The 22695-nt window shown below is 43.0% G+C and overlaps 2 protein-coding genes across 10 annotated transcripts in view; one reads left to right on the top strand and one right to left on the bottom strand.

Annotated features, from left to right (window-relative positions):
- The window catches only part of TIA1 (TIA1 cytotoxic granule associated RNA binding protein), a gene marked incomplete at both ends in the record, with an annotated part of 30581 nt that extends 27736 nt beyond the window's left edge, over positions 1-2845 (bottom strand). For all 9 annotated transcript variants that reach the window (XM_084234604.1, XM_084234607.1, XM_084234605.1 and 6 more), the window contains one exon: positions 2820-2845. In XM_084234604.1, coding sequence (XP_084090730.1) covers positions 2820-2845 — 26 coding nt within the window. The remainder of the gene's footprint in view (positions 1-2819) is intronic.
- A 191-nt stretch (positions 2846-3036) lies between these two features.
- Positions 3037-20909, top strand: PCYOX1 (prenylcysteine oxidase 1; the record flags this gene model as incomplete). The annotated part of the gene is made up of 8 exons (XM_084234844.1): positions 3037-3055; positions 3265-3324; positions 10553-10675; positions 11778-11984; positions 12991-13165; positions 19089-19300; positions 19656-19808; positions 20218-20909. 8 exons carry the CDS (start codon positions 3037-3039, stop codon positions 20874-20876), a joined length of 1608 nt encoding a protein of 535 aa, XP_084090970.1. The 3' UTR covers positions 20877-20909.
- Positions 20910-22695: the final 1786 nt, after the last annotated feature.

Genomic DNA, 22695 nt, shown 5'->3' with positions numbered 1-22695 from the left:
AAATAAAATAAGAAAGCAGAGTGCTCTACTGGGTTTGTTTTGGCCTACAATCATTGCATTAAAATGCAGAATTTGATCTGAGGCCTCTGAAAATTAGTATGAATAGGCTTTCTAATAGTAAATTCCTTAAGTGCAGAGATTTTTACTTTTATCCATACTACAAACCTAAAACATCAGAAGTTGCGATTAATATGTTTGTTACAGAGGTAACTATATTCTCTCAGAATTACTTTGACTATTTGCAATTTGTTAGGAAATGGTCCCATTTTGCCTAAGTTACTATAGAGGGAAAGGTCTGCTGGAATAGTAAGTGTATATACACCGTAAACCTATCATAACCTATTATTTAACAACAGTCTAATCCTACAAAAGATAGTCTTTTGCATGGCAAGGGAAGCCCTCTTATTTAATTAGGTAGCACCTCCTACGCTTGAAGATTATAGACTATATACATAAAACAATTTGAACAAACATAACTAATACTGAGCCCATAAACATTCTATGCTCTTCAAATCTGTTTTAATTACACTTTGCAACAAACTACCATTTTAGATGACTGATACTACACATTGGTAAATAAACCTACTTAGTGTTGATTTCATTCTTACACCCCACATCCAATCCATTGGTAATTAGTCTATGGCAAATGCAGGCATTTCCTCTCAGTCACTTAGGTACTCAGGTGATCCTGAGGTTTTTGCCTTCAAATATTTGTATTTTGCCATCAAGAAAGTAAGTAAAATCTTGATTCACTGCTTGGAAGTGTAGCAGTTTTAAAACAAATTTATCGCACCTTTGCCATGCACCAGACTCTGTGTAAGACCACTTCAAAAGCCCTGACTTTGAGAGTCATTAAAACAAACAATTTACATTAAAGGTAAAAACATTGTTGGAAAAACTCAGGGATTTCCACCTAATATTTTATCAATATTTGTCTGATTGGAAGAATGGGAGTTTTGGTTGAGAGAAAGAAGAGAGGTGATGCTAGAAAATGTTAGTGCATGGACAACTTTGGGGGAAAAGATTCTTGGATGGGGTGTTCCGGTGAGTGATACAAGATAGAGTATGAGCCATAAACTGAGGACCAGAATTCACAAAAAGATGTATCACCCAGGGTGAGTTTAATTTTGTTTTTTCCTCAGCTGCAAAATGAATCAATTTACCTCAAAGTTCTGGCAAGAATTTTAAACAAACATTCAGTATCTGTTGACTCGAATTTCCTCCACTACTTTTCCAGCAGTGATTGGTGCCCTGTTCTCAACCTAGTACTATTTAACTACCTGCTCTGGGGGAAAGTTGAAGTTATCTTCGTTACCTTATATTCCCAAATCAACGTACTTTTAAAATGGTTAAATAACTTGGTATTTCCAGCAGTTTCAGAAATTAAAGATTTCAAAATAATACAAGACTCTTAAGCATTAAGACATTATCAAAGACAAGCAGTGCTCAATCCACTATACTGCTGGCTATCATACTTCTAGTAAAAAGGCAAGGGGAAAAAAGGGTTTTCATAAACTGAGACTAATAGGTTTTTAGGGAGTATTTATCTACAGATAGAACCTTGCAAAAACAAAGATCAGACACTGATTGCTGCATCCTATTAAACAGATACTTAAGATAACTAACAGGTTATCAGATAAACTAGCAAAGTTTACTAATTAAGGTATTAAGATAACAAGTATGAACTACATTTCTCAGATAGATTGCAAAACGGAAACCTTTGGGATGAAAAAAATTGATTACACTGTACTTCATAGCTAGTATTTAGGGAACTGCAAAAAGAAAGCTAAACTTGTATTCTTAACGTGGACTTCACAAACTGCCAGTAGCCTAAGTATAAAAACAAAAAGCTATGTCAACTCATCCGCTTTTTCTTTTCAAGGAAGGCAACAAAGGCAGGCTCGCCTCGATTTACAACACTTTGAAAAACAAAGGAGAATGTTGGGGGCGGGGGGGGGGGAATCCACACAAGGAAAATATCCTAAGCTGAGATAATATAACGATAACCTTAAAAATTCTCAGAGGTGACTTAAGGTATTTATCAACTGTTGCTTCATAAAAACTGCCCGCGCATTCAGCAACATGTCAATCACAATAGTAGCAAGCGAAGATAAAAAATGTATCCACTCCACTTCTCCTCAGTCGATATATACCTCCGAGTGAGAGTTCCATCTTTTAAAAAGTAGTTTCAAAATCCTTAGGGTGTCCAGTTTTAGGCTTTTTGGTCGGGAGAGGGGTGCTACAGAGAAGTAAAGTTAAAGAAAGGCTAAAGAAAAATATTTGGCTTTCTTCCAGTTGGCAACAGCGGGAGTAAAGTTTACCTCACTGCAAAGGAGTACAAACAGCTTCGAGAGCAAAATTCCTATCAAACAGAAGAAAATGAAAGGACGAATTTCAGGAGAAAAAGCAAAGTAAAATTAAAGGGTGACGGCCGTAAAGATCAAAAAGAGGTTAATCAACAAGGAGGGGGCGGGGAATAAAGGAAAGCATGGGACAAAAAGGTTCGCCGAGTTCTACAAAGGTTTGAATGAAAAAGTCTTTTCTCCAGGCCGAAGATCACAGAGGGCCCGAGACGAGGCCAAAGGCCACGCAGTGGTGCAGTTCAGAGGGGATTCATTTTAGAAGGTTGAGCCCCCTCTCCCTCCACCTCGTCGTCTCACAGCCCAGTTTTCGTCCCTAAGCATCCAGCGTGTACTATGGACAGGAACCACGGTATTTCGGCGTCCACGGAGAACAATGGGCTGGGGAGCGGCGCAGGGCCGAGGCCTCCCTCCGGCACGACCACCTTCCCGCCCCCCTCATCGTTGCCCCAGACTCACAGAGTCTTGGGCATCTCGTCCTCCATGGCTGCTGCTGTCGCGGCGGGGCCTCCGGGTCCAGCTCCCTACCCTTTACTACCTCCCAAATCGTGTGAGCCGCTATGGCTGCGGAATAGCGGGGCTTGTCGGCTGACCAGGGGGTTACTCCGCCTCCTTCTTCGGCAGCAATTACACTAAACCGTCCGACCCAACACGAACAATGAAGCCCCAATACAAGATGGCGGCGAGCCGGGAGTGTAGGAGCAGCCAGCTAAGTGACCCAGACCGCGCAGGCGCAGAATAATCTAGCACTTTCAACCTCCCGGCCGCCTGGCTACACCTCAATCCATAGGTTCACTTGTTGCGCAGCCGCTCTGCCACCCTACGGGAGGGCTCTTCGCACTGCGCAAGCGCAATGGTTAACTCTTGCAGGACTCGCATAAACTTTTTTGCCTTCCTGCTCCAGGTTCGAATATTTCAACAGTGAATTATAACGAAGAATGCATCGGCATGGAAAAGAAAAATTGTAAGTATTTTCAGAGGAAGAAAAGTTAGTTAACGATTCTAGTTATGTTAGGCGAAATAAAATCACTGCGCCGCCCGGGAATCGAACCCGGGTCGCAAGAATGGGAATCTTGCATGATACCACTACACCAGCGGCGCTGTTGGTAAAGAGGTGCACCAGAATCTCCTAGGACTAAAAGCCAGCAACCATTCATTTCCGTAGATGATTTGTATATTTATTAAAAATAAAGTTCATTCACGATTTATAATGTTTTTCATTGATATAAGAAATGCTTTATCTTCCCTCATTACGATACAATTGATGAGACATTCTTTTTCTGTACAGGAAAATGAAGTTAATACATTTTTACTCAAAAAAGGAGGAATCTTATTAAGACTTTGTCTTGGTGGTGTTAACCAAAATTTTGAGAGTCAGGAAAATATTTCCAGATTTTTGCGAATTTTTATTCACATTTGCATTGCTTTGGTATATCCGGTGTACGTGGGAAAGTATTTAAGAAATATTTTATGCAAATCGATCATAAGTATAAGAAAACCCAGTGAGTCACAAGATAGATACATTTCAGTTCTCTTCAAGGGGCAGAGAAATTGGAGCTCTGAAGTGTGGTTCAGTGTCCTGATTATGCAGTTTTATGAAATATTCTTTTTAGGCATAGGAGAATGTACATGTTCTCTTTGAGGTAATTCCTTTAGCCTAGGATACATTTTGGATCTCTATTTTTGGAATTGTTGTTAGAATCTGTGGCATTTTCTTTGGATTGTATTCAAAGATATCAATAGGATATTTTTAGGATAATTAAACCAGCTTTTAATAGTGGATAGTACTTTTTAAAATCCTTTTAAGCTATAATGCACATGTCCTATAATTCACCCTTTTAAAGTTCAGTGGTTTTTAGTATTTTCACAGACATGCGTCGCCTTCACTATAATCGATTTCAGAACGTTTTCATCACTCCTAAAAAGAAATTCTTATCAATTAGCAGTCATTCTGATTTCCCATTCCGCCCTAGTCCACTAATCATCTCTTTGCCATTATAGGTTTGCCTATTCTAGACATTTCATATAAATGGAATCATATGTGTCTCCTTTAACATTATGCTTTTATGGTTCAATAATCTTGATGTATCACTACTTCATCTTTTTATTTATTTATTTATTTATTTATTTATTTATTTATTTATTTTTGCCAAGTAAAGTTCCATTATATGGCTATAGCTCAAGTATTTTTTTAAACTCTAAAAACTTTTTTTTAATAATAAATTTTATTTTTATATTCCCCATACAATTGCAACCCCCCCATTCTGATCCCAATCCCTCCCCTCCCGCCCCCCACCCCCCCAAAAGTGTCTCTGTTTCATAGTTTTTTGTTGATTCTGATTTTCACTTTCTTATAGTTATTCATTTTCCTGGTCCCTTATTAAAGTTTTCTAGATTCCTACTATGAGTGAGACCATCCGGTATTTTTCTTTTTCTTTTTGGCTTATTTCGCTGAGCATGATCCCTTCCAGCGCCATCCATGTTGCTGCAAATTGCATGTGTTTATCTTTCTTGAATGCTGAGTAATATTCCATGGTGTATATGGACCACATCTTCTTGATCCAGTCATCTATTTTTGGGCATTTGGGTTGTTTCCAAAGCTTAGCTATTGTAAACAGTGCTGCTATAAACATAGGGGTGCAGGTGTTCTTTGGAATTGATGTTTCTGTGTCCTTTGGGTAAATACCTAGGAGTGGAATTGCTGGATCATATGGAAGCTCTATGTTTAGTAAGTCCAGAAATCTCCACACAGCTCTCCATAGTGGTTGGACCAGTTTGCACTCCCACCAACAGTGCAGAAGAGTTCCTTTTTCTCCACACCCTCGCCAACATTTGTTGTTGCTAGTTTTTTTAATATGTGCCATTCTCACTGGTGTAAGATGGTATCTCATGGTAGTTTTGATTTGCATTTCCCTGATTACAAGTGATGTTGAACATTTTTTATATGCCTGTTGGCCATTTGCATTTCTCCTTCAGAGAACTTTTAAAAATCTTTACTATTTTTGAGCCTCCCTGGTGGCTCAGAGGTTAAAGTCTCAGTACTATCAAGCTATCATCAGCCTCTACAACATCAGTTAGATTCCCTGTCAGGGAGATAACCCACATGACACAGCAGATCTTTCCTGTCTTGCCCACTGCTCCCCTCAGCAGTGTGTTTCTGTAGATTTGCCTGTTCTGCTCCCTACTCTATCTCTGGTGAACCCTCTCACACACACACACCCCTGACCCCCAACCCTCCCACCTCCTCCCCCTCCCCGCACCTCTGACCTACTTCCCAGGTCTTGCATGCATAAATAAATAAAATAAATCTTTTTTTAAAAAAAAGTGTGCCTAGGGCCTCCCGTGGTGGCGCGGATGGTTGAGCACTGCTCTGTGAAGCTGTCCACAGCCTCTGCAGCGCCAGTTTGATCCTGGCTGGCCGGGGATGTCCCACATGGTGCCACATGGTGCGGCAGACCTCCCCTGTCTTGCCTGCTTCTCCCCTCAGCAGTGTATTTCGTCAGTCTGCCTGTTCTGTTCCCGGCTCTGTCTCTGGTGAATCCTCTCACCCTCCCACGCATCTGGCCTGTACCCTGGTTCTTGTATAAATAAATAAATAAATCTTTAAAAAAAACCAAAAAGTGTGCCTATAGTCACCCTCTCCCTACCTTAGTGGACATGGGTTCAGAGGGCAGTAAGGGGAGCCAGAGCCTCCTCACAGAGCCCTCACTGTTGGGGTATAAGAGCAGGGGAAAGGAAGGGAGGAGTCTAGTCTGCCTTGGGGACTGATTCCACCTCTGTGTAACCTTCACTACTGTGGCGCTCTTTGCCTGCCCCTTTGTCCTCTCTTTCCTGCCATAAAACCTAAAGGTGGACTGCACACTCAGGGATGTTCTGAACAAATCTGAACAAAATACAAGAAGTGGGGTATAGGCCAGAGGTGTGTGTGGGGGGGGAGGTGAGAGGATTCACCAGAGACAGAGTGGGGAACAGAACAGGTGGACTGACTGAATACACTGCTAAGGGGAGCATTGGGTGAGACAGGAGAGGTCTGCTGGGCCATGTGGGTCACCTCCCTGGCCAGGGATGGAACCTCTGCAGTAGTAGCTGCGGATAGCTTCATAGTGCTGATGCTTAACCCCTTGCACCAGGAGGGAGGCCCCAGGAGATAGGTTTTTTGACCAACACTCCTTTGAATTAATGCTTGATTTAGTATCTTATTATTACATTTCATATATATGATAATGTTTCCCCCTTGATTTCTTTTTGTTTTTAAAGATTTATTTTTATTTATTTATGCATACAAGAATGGGGGTATAAGCTAGAGGTGCAGGGGGTGAGAGGCTTCACTAGACATAGTGTGGGGAGCAGAAGAGGTGGATTGACTGATGTACACTGCTGAGAGTAGTAGACAGGAGAGGTCTGCTGTGCCATGTGGGTTGGCTGGGCATGGAACTCATGCTGCAGTGGCTGCTGATTGCTTGATAGTGCTGAGACTTAGCCCCTTGTGCCACCAGGGAGGCCTTCCCCCATGATTTCTTTAGACATTGTTTGGGTTTCAGTGGCAGTATTATTACCCAAGTGAGCCCTCATAATGAAAAAACCTTAGGGCCTCCTCTGATGGCTCAGGCGGTTGAGCACAGCACTGTGAAACTGTCCGCAGGCTCTGCAGTGAAGGTTCGATCCTGGCTGGTCACGGAGATCCCCACATGGCATGGCAGACCTCTCTTATCTTGCCTGCTGCTCCTCTCAGCAGTGTATCTCAGTCAGTCTGCCTGTTCTGTTTCCCGCTTTGTCTCTGGTGAATCCTCTCACCCATCAGTGCATCTGGCCTGTACCAAGGTTCTTGTATGCATGAATTAAATAAATCTTAAAAAAAAAAAAAAAGAGGGCCTGCCTGGTGGTGCAAGGGGATGAGCACTGCATTATGAAGCAATTTGCAGCCTCTGCAGCAGGAGTTAAGTCCCAGTCCAGGGAAAAACCCACATGGCGAGGCAGACCTCTCCTGTCTCTCCCGCTGCTCCCCTCAGCAGTGTATTTCAGTCAATCTGCCTGTTCTGCTCCCAACTCTGTCTGTGGTGGATCCTCTCACTGCGTGCCCCCCCCCCCATCTCTGGCCTGTGCCTCAGCTCTTGTGTGCATAAATAAATAAATCTTAAAAAACAAAACAAAACAACAAAAACCTTTGCTTTCTCCTGCTGTGCAGGCCTTTTGTACTCTTTGCACCGGGTATTCTCTTTTCTAGGTTTCAGTATTAGAAATGAAAGTTTCCAAATATGACACTTGTGTCAAGCTCACTAACATGGTCAATTCTAATCAACAAATATTTGAGGCTCTATTAAGCTTAATACACTCAGGTGTGGTAGTCACAAATCAGTTTGTAAAAAGAGAAGTAGTTTAGGTCTTTCTTTGTGAATTTCTAAATGTAGTGAAAAAGGGTATTTAATCTTCATATTTTTGTGTAGAAGTGTTTATTTCTTATACTCCTTTTTCTTTTTTTTATATTTTTTTTTTATAGAGGCATGTTTACTTCTTTATTTGTTTTTGTTTGTTTTTTCTGTTTACACATGCACTGGGTACAGTCAGAAGCGCGGAGGGTGAGAGAATTCACCAGAGCCAGAGCGGGGAGCAGAGCAGGCAGAAGGACCGAAGTACACTGCTTAGGGGAGCAGCGGGCGGCAGGAGAGGTCTGCGCACCATGTGGGACCCTCCTCTGGTGGCCGGGGAGCAGCCGGGGATCGGACCGGCGCTGCAGAGGTCACGGGCAGCCTCGCAACCCAGCGCTCAACCGCTGCGCCACCGGGGAGGCCCTCTTATACTCCTTTTTCATTAACACTTTCATTCTCCCTTTCTCACTCTGCTCCATAGGCCTTCTTGCTGTTTCTCGAACACATGAGGCATTCTCTTTGCCTATAAAACTCTTTCCCCAGATATTTGCATGGCCTACTCCTTCAATTCCTGCAAGCTTTTGCTCAATGAGATCTACTTTTTACTATCCTATTTAAAATTCCAATCCAGGGCCTCCCCGGTGGCGCAGCGGTTGAGCGCTGGGTTGCGAAGCTGCCCGCAGCCTCTGCGGCGCCGGTTCGATCCCCGGCTGCTCCCCGGCCACTGGAGGAGGGTCCCACATGGTGCGCAGACCTCTCCTGCCGCCCGCTGCTCCCCTCAGCAGTGTACTTCGGTCCTTCTGCCTGCTCTGCTCCCCGCTCTGGCTCTGGTGAATTCTCTCACCCTCCCGCGCTTCTGACTGTACCCAGTGCATGTATAAACAAAAAACAAACCAGCAAACAAATAAATAAAAGCATGCCTCTATAAAAAAAAAAAAAACAAAAAAAAAAAAAACAAAAAAAATAAAATTCCAATCCATTCCCCATTCCTTTTACTCAAGTTGCTATAGGATATTATTTACTTACTCTAATTATATCTCTTTCCACTAGAATGCCAACATCTTTAGAATGAATATACAAAAAAATCTATTTTGTCCAGTGATTCTTCTCATGAACATTGCCCTTCACTTAAAAAGAACTCAAAAACTATTTGTCCAAAGAACGAATGCTTTTTGCAGTGAATTTTCAGTTCCTTTCTCTGAGTTCGACTTTTCTTTTTTCTTTGTCTTTTTTAATTTTGAAATTCTTTTTTTTAAGATTTATTTTTTTATATTTCCCATACAATTGCACCCACCTTATTTTGACCCCAATCCCTCCTCTTCGTTCCCCTCCCCCCATAGTATGTCTCTGGTTTATAGTTGCTTGTTGATTATGATTTTTTCTTTATTATAGTTATTCTTTCTCCTGGTCCCTTATTTAGGTTTTCTAGATTCCTGCTATGAGTGAGACCATCCGGTATTTTTCTTTTTCTTTCTGGCTTATTTCGCTGAGCATGATCCCTTCCAGCTCCAACCATGTTGCTGCAAATTGCATGAGTTTATCTTTTTTGATTGCTGAGTAATATTCCATTGTGTATATGTACCACATCTTCTTGATCCAGTCATCTATTTTTGGGCATTTGGGTTGTTTCCAAAGTTTAGCTATTGTAAATAGTGCTGCTATAAACATAGGGGTGCAGGTGCCCTTTTGAATTCATGTTTCTGTGTCCTTTGGGTAAATACCTAGGAGTGGAATTGCTGGATCACATGGGATCTCTATCTTTAGTAGGTTGAGGAATCTCCACACAGCTCTCCATAGTGGTTGGACTAGTTTGCACTCCCACCAGCAGTGCAGGAGAGTTCCTTTTTCTCCACAACATTTGTTGTTGCTAGTTTTTTTAATATGTGCCATTCTCACTGGTGTAAGATGATAGCTCATTGTAGTTTTGATTTGCATTTCCCCGATTGCAAGTGACATTGAACATTTTTTCATATGCCTGTTGGCCATTTGCATTTCCTCTTTGGAGAAGTTTCTTTTTAGCTCTTCTGCCCATTTTTTGACTGGATTATTTTCTTTGTTTTTGTTTCAACTTTTCTTTCTATCCAACTTACTTTCCTTCTTCCATGCATTCTTCAAGTTCACATACTAGTTTTTCTTTTCTTTTGGTTTATGATGTTTTAATTACAGAAATGGAATCATATAATACCTATTACTCAGCAACCTGTTTTTCTCACTTAACAATACTAGACGGGAGTTAGAGAGTTTAAGTTCTTTTTAATACCTGCGCGATGTCCCATCGTATGACATAGATACATAGCTTTTCTTCATGTTTGTCACAACTTTTCTACTTCATTCACCCTGAACCACTCCATTCCCTGTCTCCCTCATTTTTCTTGCACGTAGCACCACTGACCCTTTCATCTGGTGCCTAACCCAACGTTGTCACTCAGTAAGTGTTACTCCACAGGTCTGTTTCTGACAACTAGCTACGTGCATTCTTTGAGAGGGCACTAGTAAATAAAGTGCTTCATCAGAATAGATGAGAAGGAAGGAGAGTTGGGGTGAGCCTCCTCCGCTACCTTTGGTGTCTTCCTGAAGCAGGGTGGGCTGTGGAGGGCCGTGGCGTGGCGGATGTGGGGGACCGAGTGCCCCTGGGCTGCGAGCTCGAGGACGGTCCAGAGGACCGGGGGTGCTAGGGCCCAGGGCGGCGGGTCGGACCTGGGCGGGGCCGGGAGAGCCAGGTCGGCCGGGGGCGGGGCGGGGCGGGGCGGGGCGGGGCGGGGTGGGCGGAGCGCGCAGATGCGCAGCGGCTGGCCGGCACTGGGGCGCTCCTGGCCGTCTGCTGAGCTGGGGGAGCCAAGGGGCGCACCGCCGGGGAGATGGTGTCGTCGCTTCTGGGGCTGTGGCTGCTGCTTTGCAGCTGGGGGTGCCTCGGGAGCGCCGAGCGGCGGGCCCCGCCAGATAAGATCGGTAGGCGAGAAGGGGGCGGCGCGGGAGGGGGTGCGGTAGCGCGCCCCGAGCCGGGCGGCTGCGGTGTCGGGCACCAGGCCCCGCAGCCGCGACGCCCGCCAGGCCGCGCGGGACCGGCCCTCGTGTAGGTCGCGCTGTTCCCGGTTCGCCCCGCAGGTTTCGCTGCCGAGGGCTGGCGGTGGAGATGCGTTCACTTGAGGAATAGGCAGTGGAGGGGAGACCCGGGTGGGTAGGGGGCTGGCGTTAAACGTCCCTGTAAGCCTGGATCTCGTAGGCCTATGGTTTCAGGGAGGCCGAGGTCCCTTCGCCGCCTTCCCTTGCTGCCCTTTTGGAAGGCCAGGGCTCTGGTCGCCGTGGAGGGGGCCGGGCCGCCTCTGCTCTGCAGATGACAGGCGCACACGAGCCCAGTACGCGGCAGTGCAAACAAGCTGACCCGTTCTGCTTCCCTGGAAAGGCTGGAACCCCCAACCCCCGCTCTGGTTTTCTCAGGTCGGCCTGCTTTCTGAGGCTTGCACAATTGTGGCTTGCACAATTGCTCTGTTTAGGACGACTGCATAGCCAAAAGAATCTACTTTCCTTGCAGTTGCAGTCTTCTTGGCTTTTTTTTGCTGCCTGTTTTGTTTTGCTTTGTTTTTTATTTCCCTTAAAGCTGTGCTCTCCAGGACCAGTAACTTAGCTACATTAATGAGACAGAACAAATCCAGACAAAAATGGCGGCCACTTTATTTAAATGCGTGCTGGAAAGGCCCACCTCCTCTGTTTCCATGCTTTAGGCACAAAGAAGGATGTGTAGGCCCAATGGTGCTTCGACAAAGAACAGAGAATTTTTGGGCATGTGGCAAAAAAAAAAAAAAAAAAAAGAAAAAGAAAAAAGTAATTGATGTCAGTTTGTAATGTAATCTAATACCACTTTTGTCTGGAGGCAATGTCTGTCCAGAGAGAGTTGTGTCTTAGCAGCAACTGTCACTTGCCTCTTCCTCCTCGGGCTTGGTTAAGTTTTTGACAGTAACCTTAAGTAACATCTATTATTGGTAAGTGACCTTTGGAAACAAAGCAGAACTCACAGGGCTTGGTAAGAGAGATCTTTTTATTTCTTCCACAGCCATTATTGGAGCTGGAATTGGTGGCACCTCAGCAGCCTATTATCTGCGGCAGAAATTTGGGAAAGATGTGACAATTCACCTGTTTGAACGAGGAGAGGTGGGGGGCCGTCTAGCCACCTTGTCTGTGCTGGGGGAAGAATATGAAGCAGGAGGTTCTGTCATCCATCCTTTAAATCTGCACATGAAGCGTTTTGTCAAAGATCTGGGTATGTTGTTTGTCCTTAGAGCTAAGCAGATTTGTGTGTAACCATCCATGGATATTTTTATCAGATAGGGAAGTGAAACTTTCTGCCTTGTTAATTGTCTTTTACAGAGAGCTTTTCCTCACTTTCCTCTAGCGATTGGTACTGCCTTAGGAGCCACTCTCCTGTAATGGGACACTAGTTATCTGTATCTTCAGTTATCTGGAATTACAACCATGGGAGGGCTTGGGGCAGGGTTGGTTGCAATTGTTAGTTCTTAAATCTCTGGGTTCCTGGTGAAGGGTAGTTTACGTTAGCAGAAACCTAGTGTGCTCATTTTATAGTTGGGGAAATGAGGCCGAGAAACCTGAATTGTCTGGCTTAGTCATACAACTATAGGCACAGACATGTGCCTACGACTTGGGATAACTGACTGCTTCTCTCCCAGCAGAGCTGGTCAGGTTATGGGGGTTGTCTGGCAGGCCTCTGCAGGTCCTTTCCTTGGGGAAGATGGTGTCATTTTGCCCACTTTCCAGTTATCTGAAATACCAGTTCTGCAAAACAGGATCTGTATAGAAATGGGGAGGCCTCCTTTTTCTTGCGCTGTCTTCTTCATCCCCTGTGGATGCTTCCTGGATTTTCCTTTCCTCCTTGAGGACATTCGTTTGCCAGGGACAATTTGTGCAGCAAAGAGTGATGTCTGACACTTCTGTTTTTAAGTTCTGTTCAGTTGGTACTCTAGTTTTTCCTTTGACTTTTTGTTTTAAAAATAGCCAGTCCAATTTTGATATATCTGCATGATCACGTGACCCATCTTTTAGATACTCTGCTTTTGGACAATGTGGAGAGTGTATAGTGTAATTATATCACACGCTGTTCTAAAGATAGAGCTCCTTTAATATGTCTCCTGAGAACTAGGGGAAGCCCAGAACTCACTCACTTCTGAATGTCTGGGATAGCTTCAGAGACCTTCTTTCATTTGATCAGCACAGAAACCACTGACTTAGCTACTTTTTCTCTGTTTTTGCAGGTCTTTCAACTCTTCAGAGCTCTGGTGGCCTAATGGGAGTGTATAATGGAGAGACTTTGGTGTTTCAGGAGAGCTCCTGGTTTATAATTAACATTATTAAACTTATTTGGCAATATGGATTTCAACCCCTCCGTATGCACATGTGGGTAGAAGATGTGTTAGACAAATTTATGAGGTAATTTTTTTTTCCTTTTCATTTAACCTAAGATCTTTTAGTTAGATGATCTTTAGGAATTAATGTTTCTTGGAAACATTTCTCTAGGTAACTGCAAGACCTGTTTAAAGATGCTAGGCAAGATGTTTTGCATAAAATAGACATAACACTTGGAAATTAAAAGGGTAGTTTATTTTTGCTTCTGAACATGTCATTTGCAAATGCTTATTTAGTTTTGCCAGCCACTCTTTTAAATGTGCTACAAATATTAACTCCTGGAATTGTTATGACAACACTCTCTGGTAGGTACTGTTATTAACTTCTGTGTACAGATATGGGAGGCAGAGGCAGAGAGGTTTCAAGTGTGCAAGAACTGGGTACAGTTGGAGTTCCTGCCCAGGCAGTCTGCCTCCAGAGCCCTCACTCTTAATCTCAGTACTGTGCTGGTATTGTGTAGATGAATGAGGTAATGTCTAAAAGAGCTTGAGAAAGGATTAAAAGACTGGGCCTCCCTGGTGGCGCAGCAGTTGAGCGCTGGGTTGCGAACCTGCCCGAGGCCTCCGCGGCGCTGGTTCGATCCCCGGCTGCTCCCCAGCCACCGGAGGAGGGTCCCACATGGCGCGCAGACCTCTCCTGCCGCCCGCTGCTCCCCTCAGCAGTGTACTTCGGTCCTTCTGCCTGCTCTGCTCCCCGCTCTGGCTCTGGTGAATTCTCTCACCCTCCCGCGCTTCTGACTCTACCCAGTGCTTGTATAAACAAAAAACAAACAAATAAATAAATAAACATGGCTCTTTAAAATTAAAAAAAAAAAAAGGATTAAAAAACTTAAACGAACTTTGATTGTGACATGATGTTTCCGGGAGCCAGCAGGCTGAAGTAGAGCTTCGGTTCTGTACCCCACCAATTGGAATAGAGATAAATTCCGGTACTGTCTTGGGTAGTGAGTATACAGGTGCCTCTTTTTCTTCTTCTTCTTTCTTTCCTTTTTTTTTTTTTTTTTAAGATTTGTTTATTTATGCATACAAGAACTGGGGTACTAGGCCAGAGGTGTGGGAGGTGAGAGGATTCACCAGAGACAGAGCGGGGAACAGAACAGGCAGATTGACTGAAATACACTGCTGAGAGGAGCAGCGGGCAAGTCAGGAGAGGTCTGCTGTGCCATGTGTGTTGCTCCCTGGCCAGCCAGGGATCAAACTTGTGCTGCAGAGGCTGCGGATAGCTTCATAGTGCAGTGCTTAACCCCTTGCGCCACTAGGGAGGCTCTGGTTTACAATTTTAGATGCTGGAGAAATTCAGCTCGTAAATGCTAGTGGTATTTTATCACTATGACAGTGCCAAACATAATAAAATAAAGTAATTGATAAATGGGTAAACTTCCATGTCGTTTGACCTAGCACCGAACAAGGCCAATATGAGTTGCTCATATTGTAGTTACTCAATATACTGTAGTTTCTGTAACTAAAGGGCGCCTCTTCCCTTGCACTCCTCAGTTCCTCAGTTCCTACAACTCCGTCCCCTGTGAGGCTGCACCAGGCAGTCTTTGTATTAGCTTCTGTCAGCACTGCCTTATGCAGCTATTCTTGGTCATACAGCCAACCCTCCCTTCATCCACAATAAAAAATGGGAGACATAGACCGTAACCCCCCCCCAATTCAGGCAGTCTCTGTGTTCTGTAAGTTCTGATAGTTAGGGATTTCTTTCTTTTCAAACATCATTCTGGGGTGATGTTTGCCTTTCCTTCTGGGTACATTAAGTCAAGCTACAGTGCATATTGTTTTTAAGTAGTCATTCATTCATTTGTTCATTCATTCATTGATTCATTCACCAAATATTGAATGCCTATTCTGTGAGAGGCACTAGTCTAGGTCTTGAGACCATATAACCTGCTCTCAAACAATATACCTTCTAGGAGGGAGGCAAGCAATAAACCAATAACTAAGAAAATATATAGAATTTGTATAGAGTCAGCTAGTCACTTTTGAGAGAAGGTGGGTGGCATGTGGCTCAATGCTCAGCAGGAAAATCAAGTTCAGATGAAATCAGATGCAGCCCTGTCTGTATCAATTTTCTTATCAGGAAATTGTGACTTGAGCAATTAAGAAATAACTTTTGACATGAATTCAAGGTATTATAGAACTGTGACAGGGCCCAGTGAGGGGAACCATAAATTATGCAATTTTTAATTTTAGAAGAAAATTCCCAAACTTCATAGGATAACTGCCCCACCTCTGGTCTAACTTTTTTTTTTTTTTTAAAGATTTATTTATTTATTTATGCATACACGAACTGGGGCACAGGCCAGAAGTGTGGGGGGTGAGAGGATTCACCAGAGACAGAGTGGGGGAGCAGAGCAGGCAGATTGACTGAAGTACTCTGCTGAGGGGAGCAGTGGGTGAGTTAGGGTAGCTGCACCATGTGGGTAGCTCCTAGGCCAGGGATCGAACTTATGCTGCAGAGGCTGTGGACAGCTTCATAGGTTGCGTCTTAACTGGTTGCGCCACCAGGGAGGCCCTGGTCTAACTTTGATAGTTGACTGTATGGTACTGACCGTGATGTTGTTTAAAGGGCATGTGCTTGGGGCCTCCCAGGTGGCGCAGCGGTTGAGCGCTGGGTTGCGAAGCTGCCAGCAGCTCCTGCAGCGCCGGTTTGATCCCCGGTTGCTCCCCGGCCACCGGAGGAGGGTCCCACATGGCGCGCAGACCTCTCCTGCCGCCCGCTGCTCCCCTCAGCAGTGTACTTCGGTCCTTCTGCCTGCTCTGCTCCCCGCTCTGGCTCTGGTGAATTCTCTCACCCTCCCGCACTTCTGACTCTACCCAGTGCTTGTATAAATAAATAAAAATAAATCTTTTAAAATAAGGGCATGTGCTGTACATTTTCTGTTTCTTTCAATAAATCAGGAACCTACAAATCTTATTTTGAGATAAGAGATCTCATGATCTGCCCCATGAGACAAGAGAGGAAGCTGGTGTTCAGCCAGCATGTGCTAGTTATAGAGGTGAAACACTGCTGAACTGGGGCGATAGCTGTATCTGTGTGTCCACTCAAGGCATTTGCCTCCGTTAGACAGTTTTTACAGGTATATTTATTTTATTTTTTAAAAGATTTGTTTATTTACGTATACAAGAACTGGCGGACAGGCCAGAGGTGTGGGGGGTGAGAGAAGTCACCAGAGATAGAGTGAGGACAGAACAGGCAGACTGACTGAAATGCATTGCTGAGGGGAGCAGCGGGCAAGACAGGAGAGGTCTGCTGTGCCATGGGGGTAGCTCCCTGGCCTGCAGGGAGGTACTGTTAGGTACTGTTTTAACTTCTATTTACAGATATGGGAGGCAGAGGCTGCGGTTAGCTTCGTAGTGCTGTGCTTAACCCCTTACCCCACCAGGGAGGGCACTACAGGTATATTTATTGCTTTTATGTAGAAGCAGATTTTCTGACACCCTTACCTCACCATTCTGAAAGTGCTTCATAGACCCTCCCCACCTTACTTTTTCTGTAGTGCTTCCTGCTCTACTGGATCTCTCTCTTTTTTTTAAAGATTTATTTATTTATACATACAGGAGCTGGGGTGTAGGCCAGAGATGCAGGTGTGTGTGTGTATGAGAGAGAGGATTCACTAGAGACAGTGGGGAGCAGAACAGATGGATCTATTGAAATACACTGCTGAGGGGAGCAGTGGGCGAGACAGGAGAGTTCATTTGCGCCATGTGGGTTAGTTCCCTGGCTGGCCAGGGATCAAAGTCAGACTTGTGCTACAGTGGCTGGTGACAGCTTGATAGTGCTGTGTCTTTAACTCCTGCGCCACCAGGGAGGCCCATCAACTGGATCTCTTCTTCAACTGCACTGACCTCATGGATGCTTTGCACCTCAGCTGATATATTCAGGAGAGTGGGAGGGTGCCCAGTCTCCCATACTACATAGCTTGCATCTTTGTCTTCAGGTCTTTGCCCAGATGCCCCCTTCTCAGCCATGCTTTCCTAGACTACTTATTTTTTGGACCATCTTATGTAGAATTGCAACCTTGCCAACTCCAAGCTTTCCCAAACTCATTTTTGATTTATTTTTCTCCTTAATACTTATCCTCTAATCTGTTATATAAGTCACTTGCATTTATTTTTATTATCTTGTTTCCCCCAGCTAGAACATAAGTTCCGTTAGAATTGGGATTTTTTCCCCACTGTTGTGTTGACCTCTGCATCCTTAGCACCCAAAATAGTTTCCTACTGAAAGTTGATGCTCCATAAATATTTGTTGAATGGATGGATGAGTAAGTAAATGTATAAATATTAAGTACTATACAATATAATTTAAAAAGAAATTATATACTACACTGTTAGAAGATAATACTAAAATGGGTGTCACGTTGTTCTTTGCTCTCTAGAAACTTAAAGTATATGTTGAGTAGAAAGTTTATATAAAAACTCTCATGGTCAGTCATAGAAATCTTTCTTTGGTGCTTGTTTCTTCTTTGTTTTATATAGTAATCTGGTCTCAATATGCAGAGCATAGAGACCGTGAATGGGTCAGGTGTGTGTGTATGTGAGGGTGTTTGAGTTTGAGGGCAGAAAATCCCATTTGTGCTTGAGCCTTCCACTTACTATTTGACTTAGAGAGTTGTTTTTACTTCTACTTTGTTTATCTGCAATTAGAGCACAGGAGATAGACTTGATGAGTTTGACTTTAAAGTCCATGATTATTTTTAATGATAGGACTTTATTTAGTAAGCAGCAGTAAAGGTTTTCTAAAATAAGTGAATGAATGACAAAAGATATTTTAGGGGGCCTCCCCTGATTGTGCAGGCGGTTGAACACAGTGCTATGAAGCTGTCCGCAGCCTCCGCAGCGCTGGTTCTATCTGGGCGGCTGGCGAGGGTCCCACATGGCCCAGCAGACCTCTCCTTTCGCGCCCACTGCTCCCCTCAGCAGTGTATTTTGTCAGTCTGCCTGTTCTGTTCCTCGCTCTGTCTCTGGTGAATCCTTTCACCTTCCCGTGCATCTGGCCCGTACCCCAGTTCTTGTATAAATAAATAAATCTTTTTTAAAAAAGATATTATAGGGCTTCTGGGAGATTCATAAATTTTAAAAAAATATTTATTTTTATTTATTTATGCATACAAGAGCAGGGGTGTGGACTAGAGTTGTGGGGACTGAGGGGTGAGAGGATTCACCAGAGACAGAGTGAGGAGCAGAACAGGCAGATCTACTGAGATACACTGCTGAGGGGAGCAGCGGGCCAGACAGGAGAGGTCTGCTGCGCCATGTTGGTTAGCTTCCTGGCTGGGGATTGAACTCATACTGCAGTGGCTGGTGATAGCTTGATAGCACTGAGACTTTAATCACCGTGCCACCAGGAAGGCCCCTTCACAAAAGTTTTAAAGAAAAAAAAAACCTAGAAGCAGGTAGCTCAATTATTCATTTGAATAGTTTGAATATAAATTTCTGACTTAAGATCAGAAACATAAGAATAGAACAAGAGAGTTGTTCGAAAGCTCGACAAAATTCTCTTGGGTAGGAGAAGCAGAAAAGAGAAGTAAAAATGTTTAAATTTTAAATGAAATGAACTGAGGATGACATGTAGGATAAGAGTAGTCAGGATGGGGCCTGGGGGAAAATAGATGGAGAGGACCACTCCTGGTGGAAAGATAAAATTTAATTTTAGACATGTCTAAGTGCTGTTGGAAGATACAAGTGAATGAAAAGACATACACATTTCTTTAAAGACACTCCCGAGAACCATGTTAATGCAGAAAACTATGTACAAAGGATAGTGAGTTTCCAGAAGAGACAGAAGGAATAGGAGTCCAAAAACTTCCGGGAGACTTAGGGAGGATGGTGACTGAAATTCGCCTGATGTGGTAGGGAGGAACTCATCAGAAGGAAATGCGAAAGTCAGTTTGCTGTTTCCCTTCTTTCTTGGTATTTAATGGCATTTCTCTTCTTTTCAACAGGATCTACCGCTACCAATCTCATGACTATGCCTTCAGTAGTGTAGAAAAGTTACTACATTCTCTAGGAGGGGATGAATTCCTTGGAATGCTTAACCGGACACTTCTTGAAACCTTGCAGAAAGCAGGCTTCTCTGAGAAATTCCTCGATGAAATTGTTACTCCTGTCATGAGAGTTAATTATGGCCAAAGCATGAACATCAATGGCTTTGTGGGTAAGCCAAGGCTCGAAACAGTAATGGACATTTGGTTCACAGTGGGACTTGTCTGACATTATGGTGGGTCTTGACTTTAGATATGCTTTGGAGAAGACTTCCCCTCTTTCTGAAACCTCAGAAAAGAAACACATTGTTGCCAAAATTGTGTATGTGTTGATGTGCAATTTTATGGGGAGGATGTTAATTGAATGATTCTTGGGGATGGGGTGGGGGTGGGTGATTTGCTCACTCCTAGGGCTATTAGGCAGTGTCTGGAGACATTTGGAGCAGAACTAACTTTATTGGGTAGAGTGGGTAGAGTGCCTCTCATAGAGTTAGAATTAAAATCCATTTTTTTCCCTACCACTGACAGGGGCAGTGTCAATGGCTGGTGCTGATTCTGGCCTTTGGGCAGTAGAAGGTGGCAATAAACTTGTTTGCTCAGGGCTCCTTCAGGCTTCCAAAAGCATTCTCATAACTGGCTCAGTAATGTACATAGCGGAGAAGACAAGGACCAAAAATACAGGTGAGCTTGGACTTCCATTTTATTGTTCCTAATTTTTCCTGTAGAATATAGTTGCTTGGGGGAAAAACAACCTCTCTTCCTGCATCTCACACAGTTCCAGTTGATGGAATTTTAAATTATATTTGTTATGTCAAGTAGAAATATTCTCCTAAGTGCTCAAGTACAGTGGCATGACTCCTTGAATTTGGAAAATCATCTCATCCTCAAAAAAAAAATTCTTATTTTGTACTCCAAATAGGAAGTAGCCTCAGTGTAATACAATGCAAGGGATGATTATATTAAGGGATTCAACTTCTTGAATTTCTTAGAAGTATAGAAAACCAAGAGGGTATAGAATTATTTTTAGAAGGTATAAAATGCAGTATGGTAGAAACACTAAAGGAATATATGCTTCCTTCCTTACCTCTAGGAGATCCCACAAAGATGTATGAAGTGGTTTACCAAACTGGATCTGAGACCCATTCAGACTTCTATGATATTGTCGTGGTGGCCACTCCATTGAATCGAAAAATGTCCAATATAACTTTTCTCAACTTTGAGCCTCCAATTGAGGAATTCCATCAATACTACCAACATATAGTGGCAACTTTCGTTAAGGGGGAGTTGAATGCATCTCTCTTTAGCTCTAGAGCCTTAGATAAGCTTGATCTCACAACAATCTTAACCACTGATAATTCAGATTTGTTCATTAATAGTATGGGAATTGCGCCCTCAGTAAGAAAAAATGATAATCCTCAACCATCAACAGATGGGACCTCTGTTTGGAAGATCTTTTCCCAAGAAACTCTTACTAAGAAACAGATTTTAAAGCTCTTTTTGTCCTATGATTTTGCTGTGAAGCAGCCATGGCTTGCATATCCTCGCTATAAACCTCCACAGAAATGCCCCTCCATCATACTCCATGATCGACTTTATTACCTTAATGGCATAGAGTGTGCAGCAAGTGCCATGGAGATGAGTGCCATTGCAGCCCACAATGCCGCTCTTCTTGCCTATCATCGCTGGAATGGGCACACAGGCATGATTGACCAAGAGGACTTATATGAGAAACTTAAAACTGAGCTGTGAAAGACCACCATCTCTTTTTTCCCCTCCTGGTTCCTGATGGAAATTCACTGGCAAAAAATACCATCTGAGCAAGAGTGATTTTGAATCAGATATTTTGCCATTATCATTGCTTAACAAAAGTAAAACCCAGTGAGTCATGAGAAAATACAAGGTTCTAATTGTTGTGGTGTAAGTATTACATTTATGCCATCTCCAAAATTTAACTCCATATCCATCAGTGTTATTTCCCAAAACTTTCTGCTCATAAGAATCATCTGGACTTTGTTAAACAAGGAGTCTCTAGCTCCTCTGGAGAGTAGGACCTCAGTAGATCAGGTGGCGGAGCCCTGGGTTTTGAACCAAACCTTAGAGCATTTTAAACTGCACTTGAAGAAGAATTTAAAGACCTGCCTTATAGTTGGGGGACTAGTTCATTTGTGCTTCACAGCTGGATGTGTTCTTCAGTCATGGTACTACTATGGGGACTGGTATTTGACACTTGGCTTTAATAATTTATACCCTTTTCAAAGTAAATGTGCCTGAAGCTTTGACTTTCAGAATGTTCTTTTGATTGCTTTTCTTTTTTATTAGGGGTGAAATTCAGAAATCTTAGTGTAACCTTAAGATGTTACATAAAAATCTCTAGTAAAATGAAAAGTATAGGTTTTTGACTTAAGAACTGGCATTGTTATCATCTGAGGTTATAAAAATACTGGTAGACTCCCCGCCCCCAATCAGAGGTTCTGATTTAATAGATTGATGCTAGCACCTCAGTATTAGAGCTTTTCAAAGTTCCTAATGTGCAACCTGGGTTGAGAATCAGATGATGGGGGTTTAAGGTGTCTGCAAATGGTTTTTAGTGCCTTAATTCCCAAGAAACCCAATCTATTATCAAAGCAGATCTAATTTGTGAAAGATTATTTCTCCCAATGAGAACTCTAGTAATGGATCTTGATAAGAAGCACTGGCAGTCTAATAGCAGAGGCAACTTAGAGCAGTTGACACTAGTGTTGTATATTCAGAATGATACCATGCTTGATCAGATCCAGCATTGTTCAATCTGTTAAGTGCTTCTAAAGCTACTGCAGCATTTTGGGTGAGAAACTGGTTCCTGAAATCTTGTTTTAAAAGTGGTAATTCTCAACTTTGGCTGCATGTTGAAATCACCTGTAGGACTTAGAACCTCATGAAATGATTTTACTGTGCAAACTTGAGGACTAGTTCTGCACGTACTGTACAAAGGTCACAGCTGCGTAAGTCATGGTGGGACAGAACAAGTAAAATCTTGTGACTTTTATAAGTAACTGCAACCAAATTATTGTTAAAAAAAAGGAAGTCCTTTACCAGATTATCGCAGTAGCAATTTAGCAAAAGTGTTGAGAGTATCGATTCTTACTTAAAATGACTTCTCTCCCATAATTGTGAAGATTATGCCAATAGAACTGCTGAGATAGTGTACAGGCAGGGATTAAACTTAGTTTGTCAATGGGTAAGCTTTTTTCTGAATTATGTTGAGGGTGTTTTTTTCCTTTGTGATTTAAGTGAGGAAAATATGTAGGGAATGTAATAATGTGTTAACACGTATATGCTAAAGATGGAAAGGACTAAGGGCTAATGAAAGTTAACTTAATTTCTACCACTTGTAGACTTGTTTTGCAATGGGATGTATTTTTACTTAAAAGAATACCAATTTTAAAAGCTGCTATATCACACCTACTGATTCTTTTCTAACAGGGCATCTGTGATTGCTTCCTCAAAGAGCAAAACAAGTTATCATTATGGCAAGCAAGTTTGTTTTAATGTAGTATTAAATTTTTTTTTTAATTGGAAGAAAATACTA

The sequence above is a fragment of the Talpa europaea genome (genome assembly GCF_964194135.1).
Source record: "Talpa europaea genome assembly, chromosome: 6".
Lineage (NCBI taxonomy): Eukaryota > Metazoa > Chordata > Mammalia > Eulipotyphla > Talpidae > Talpa > Talpa europaea.
The sequence above is the reverse complement of the archived record's forward strand: the minus strand, read 5'-3'. Positions and strand labels throughout refer to the sequence as shown.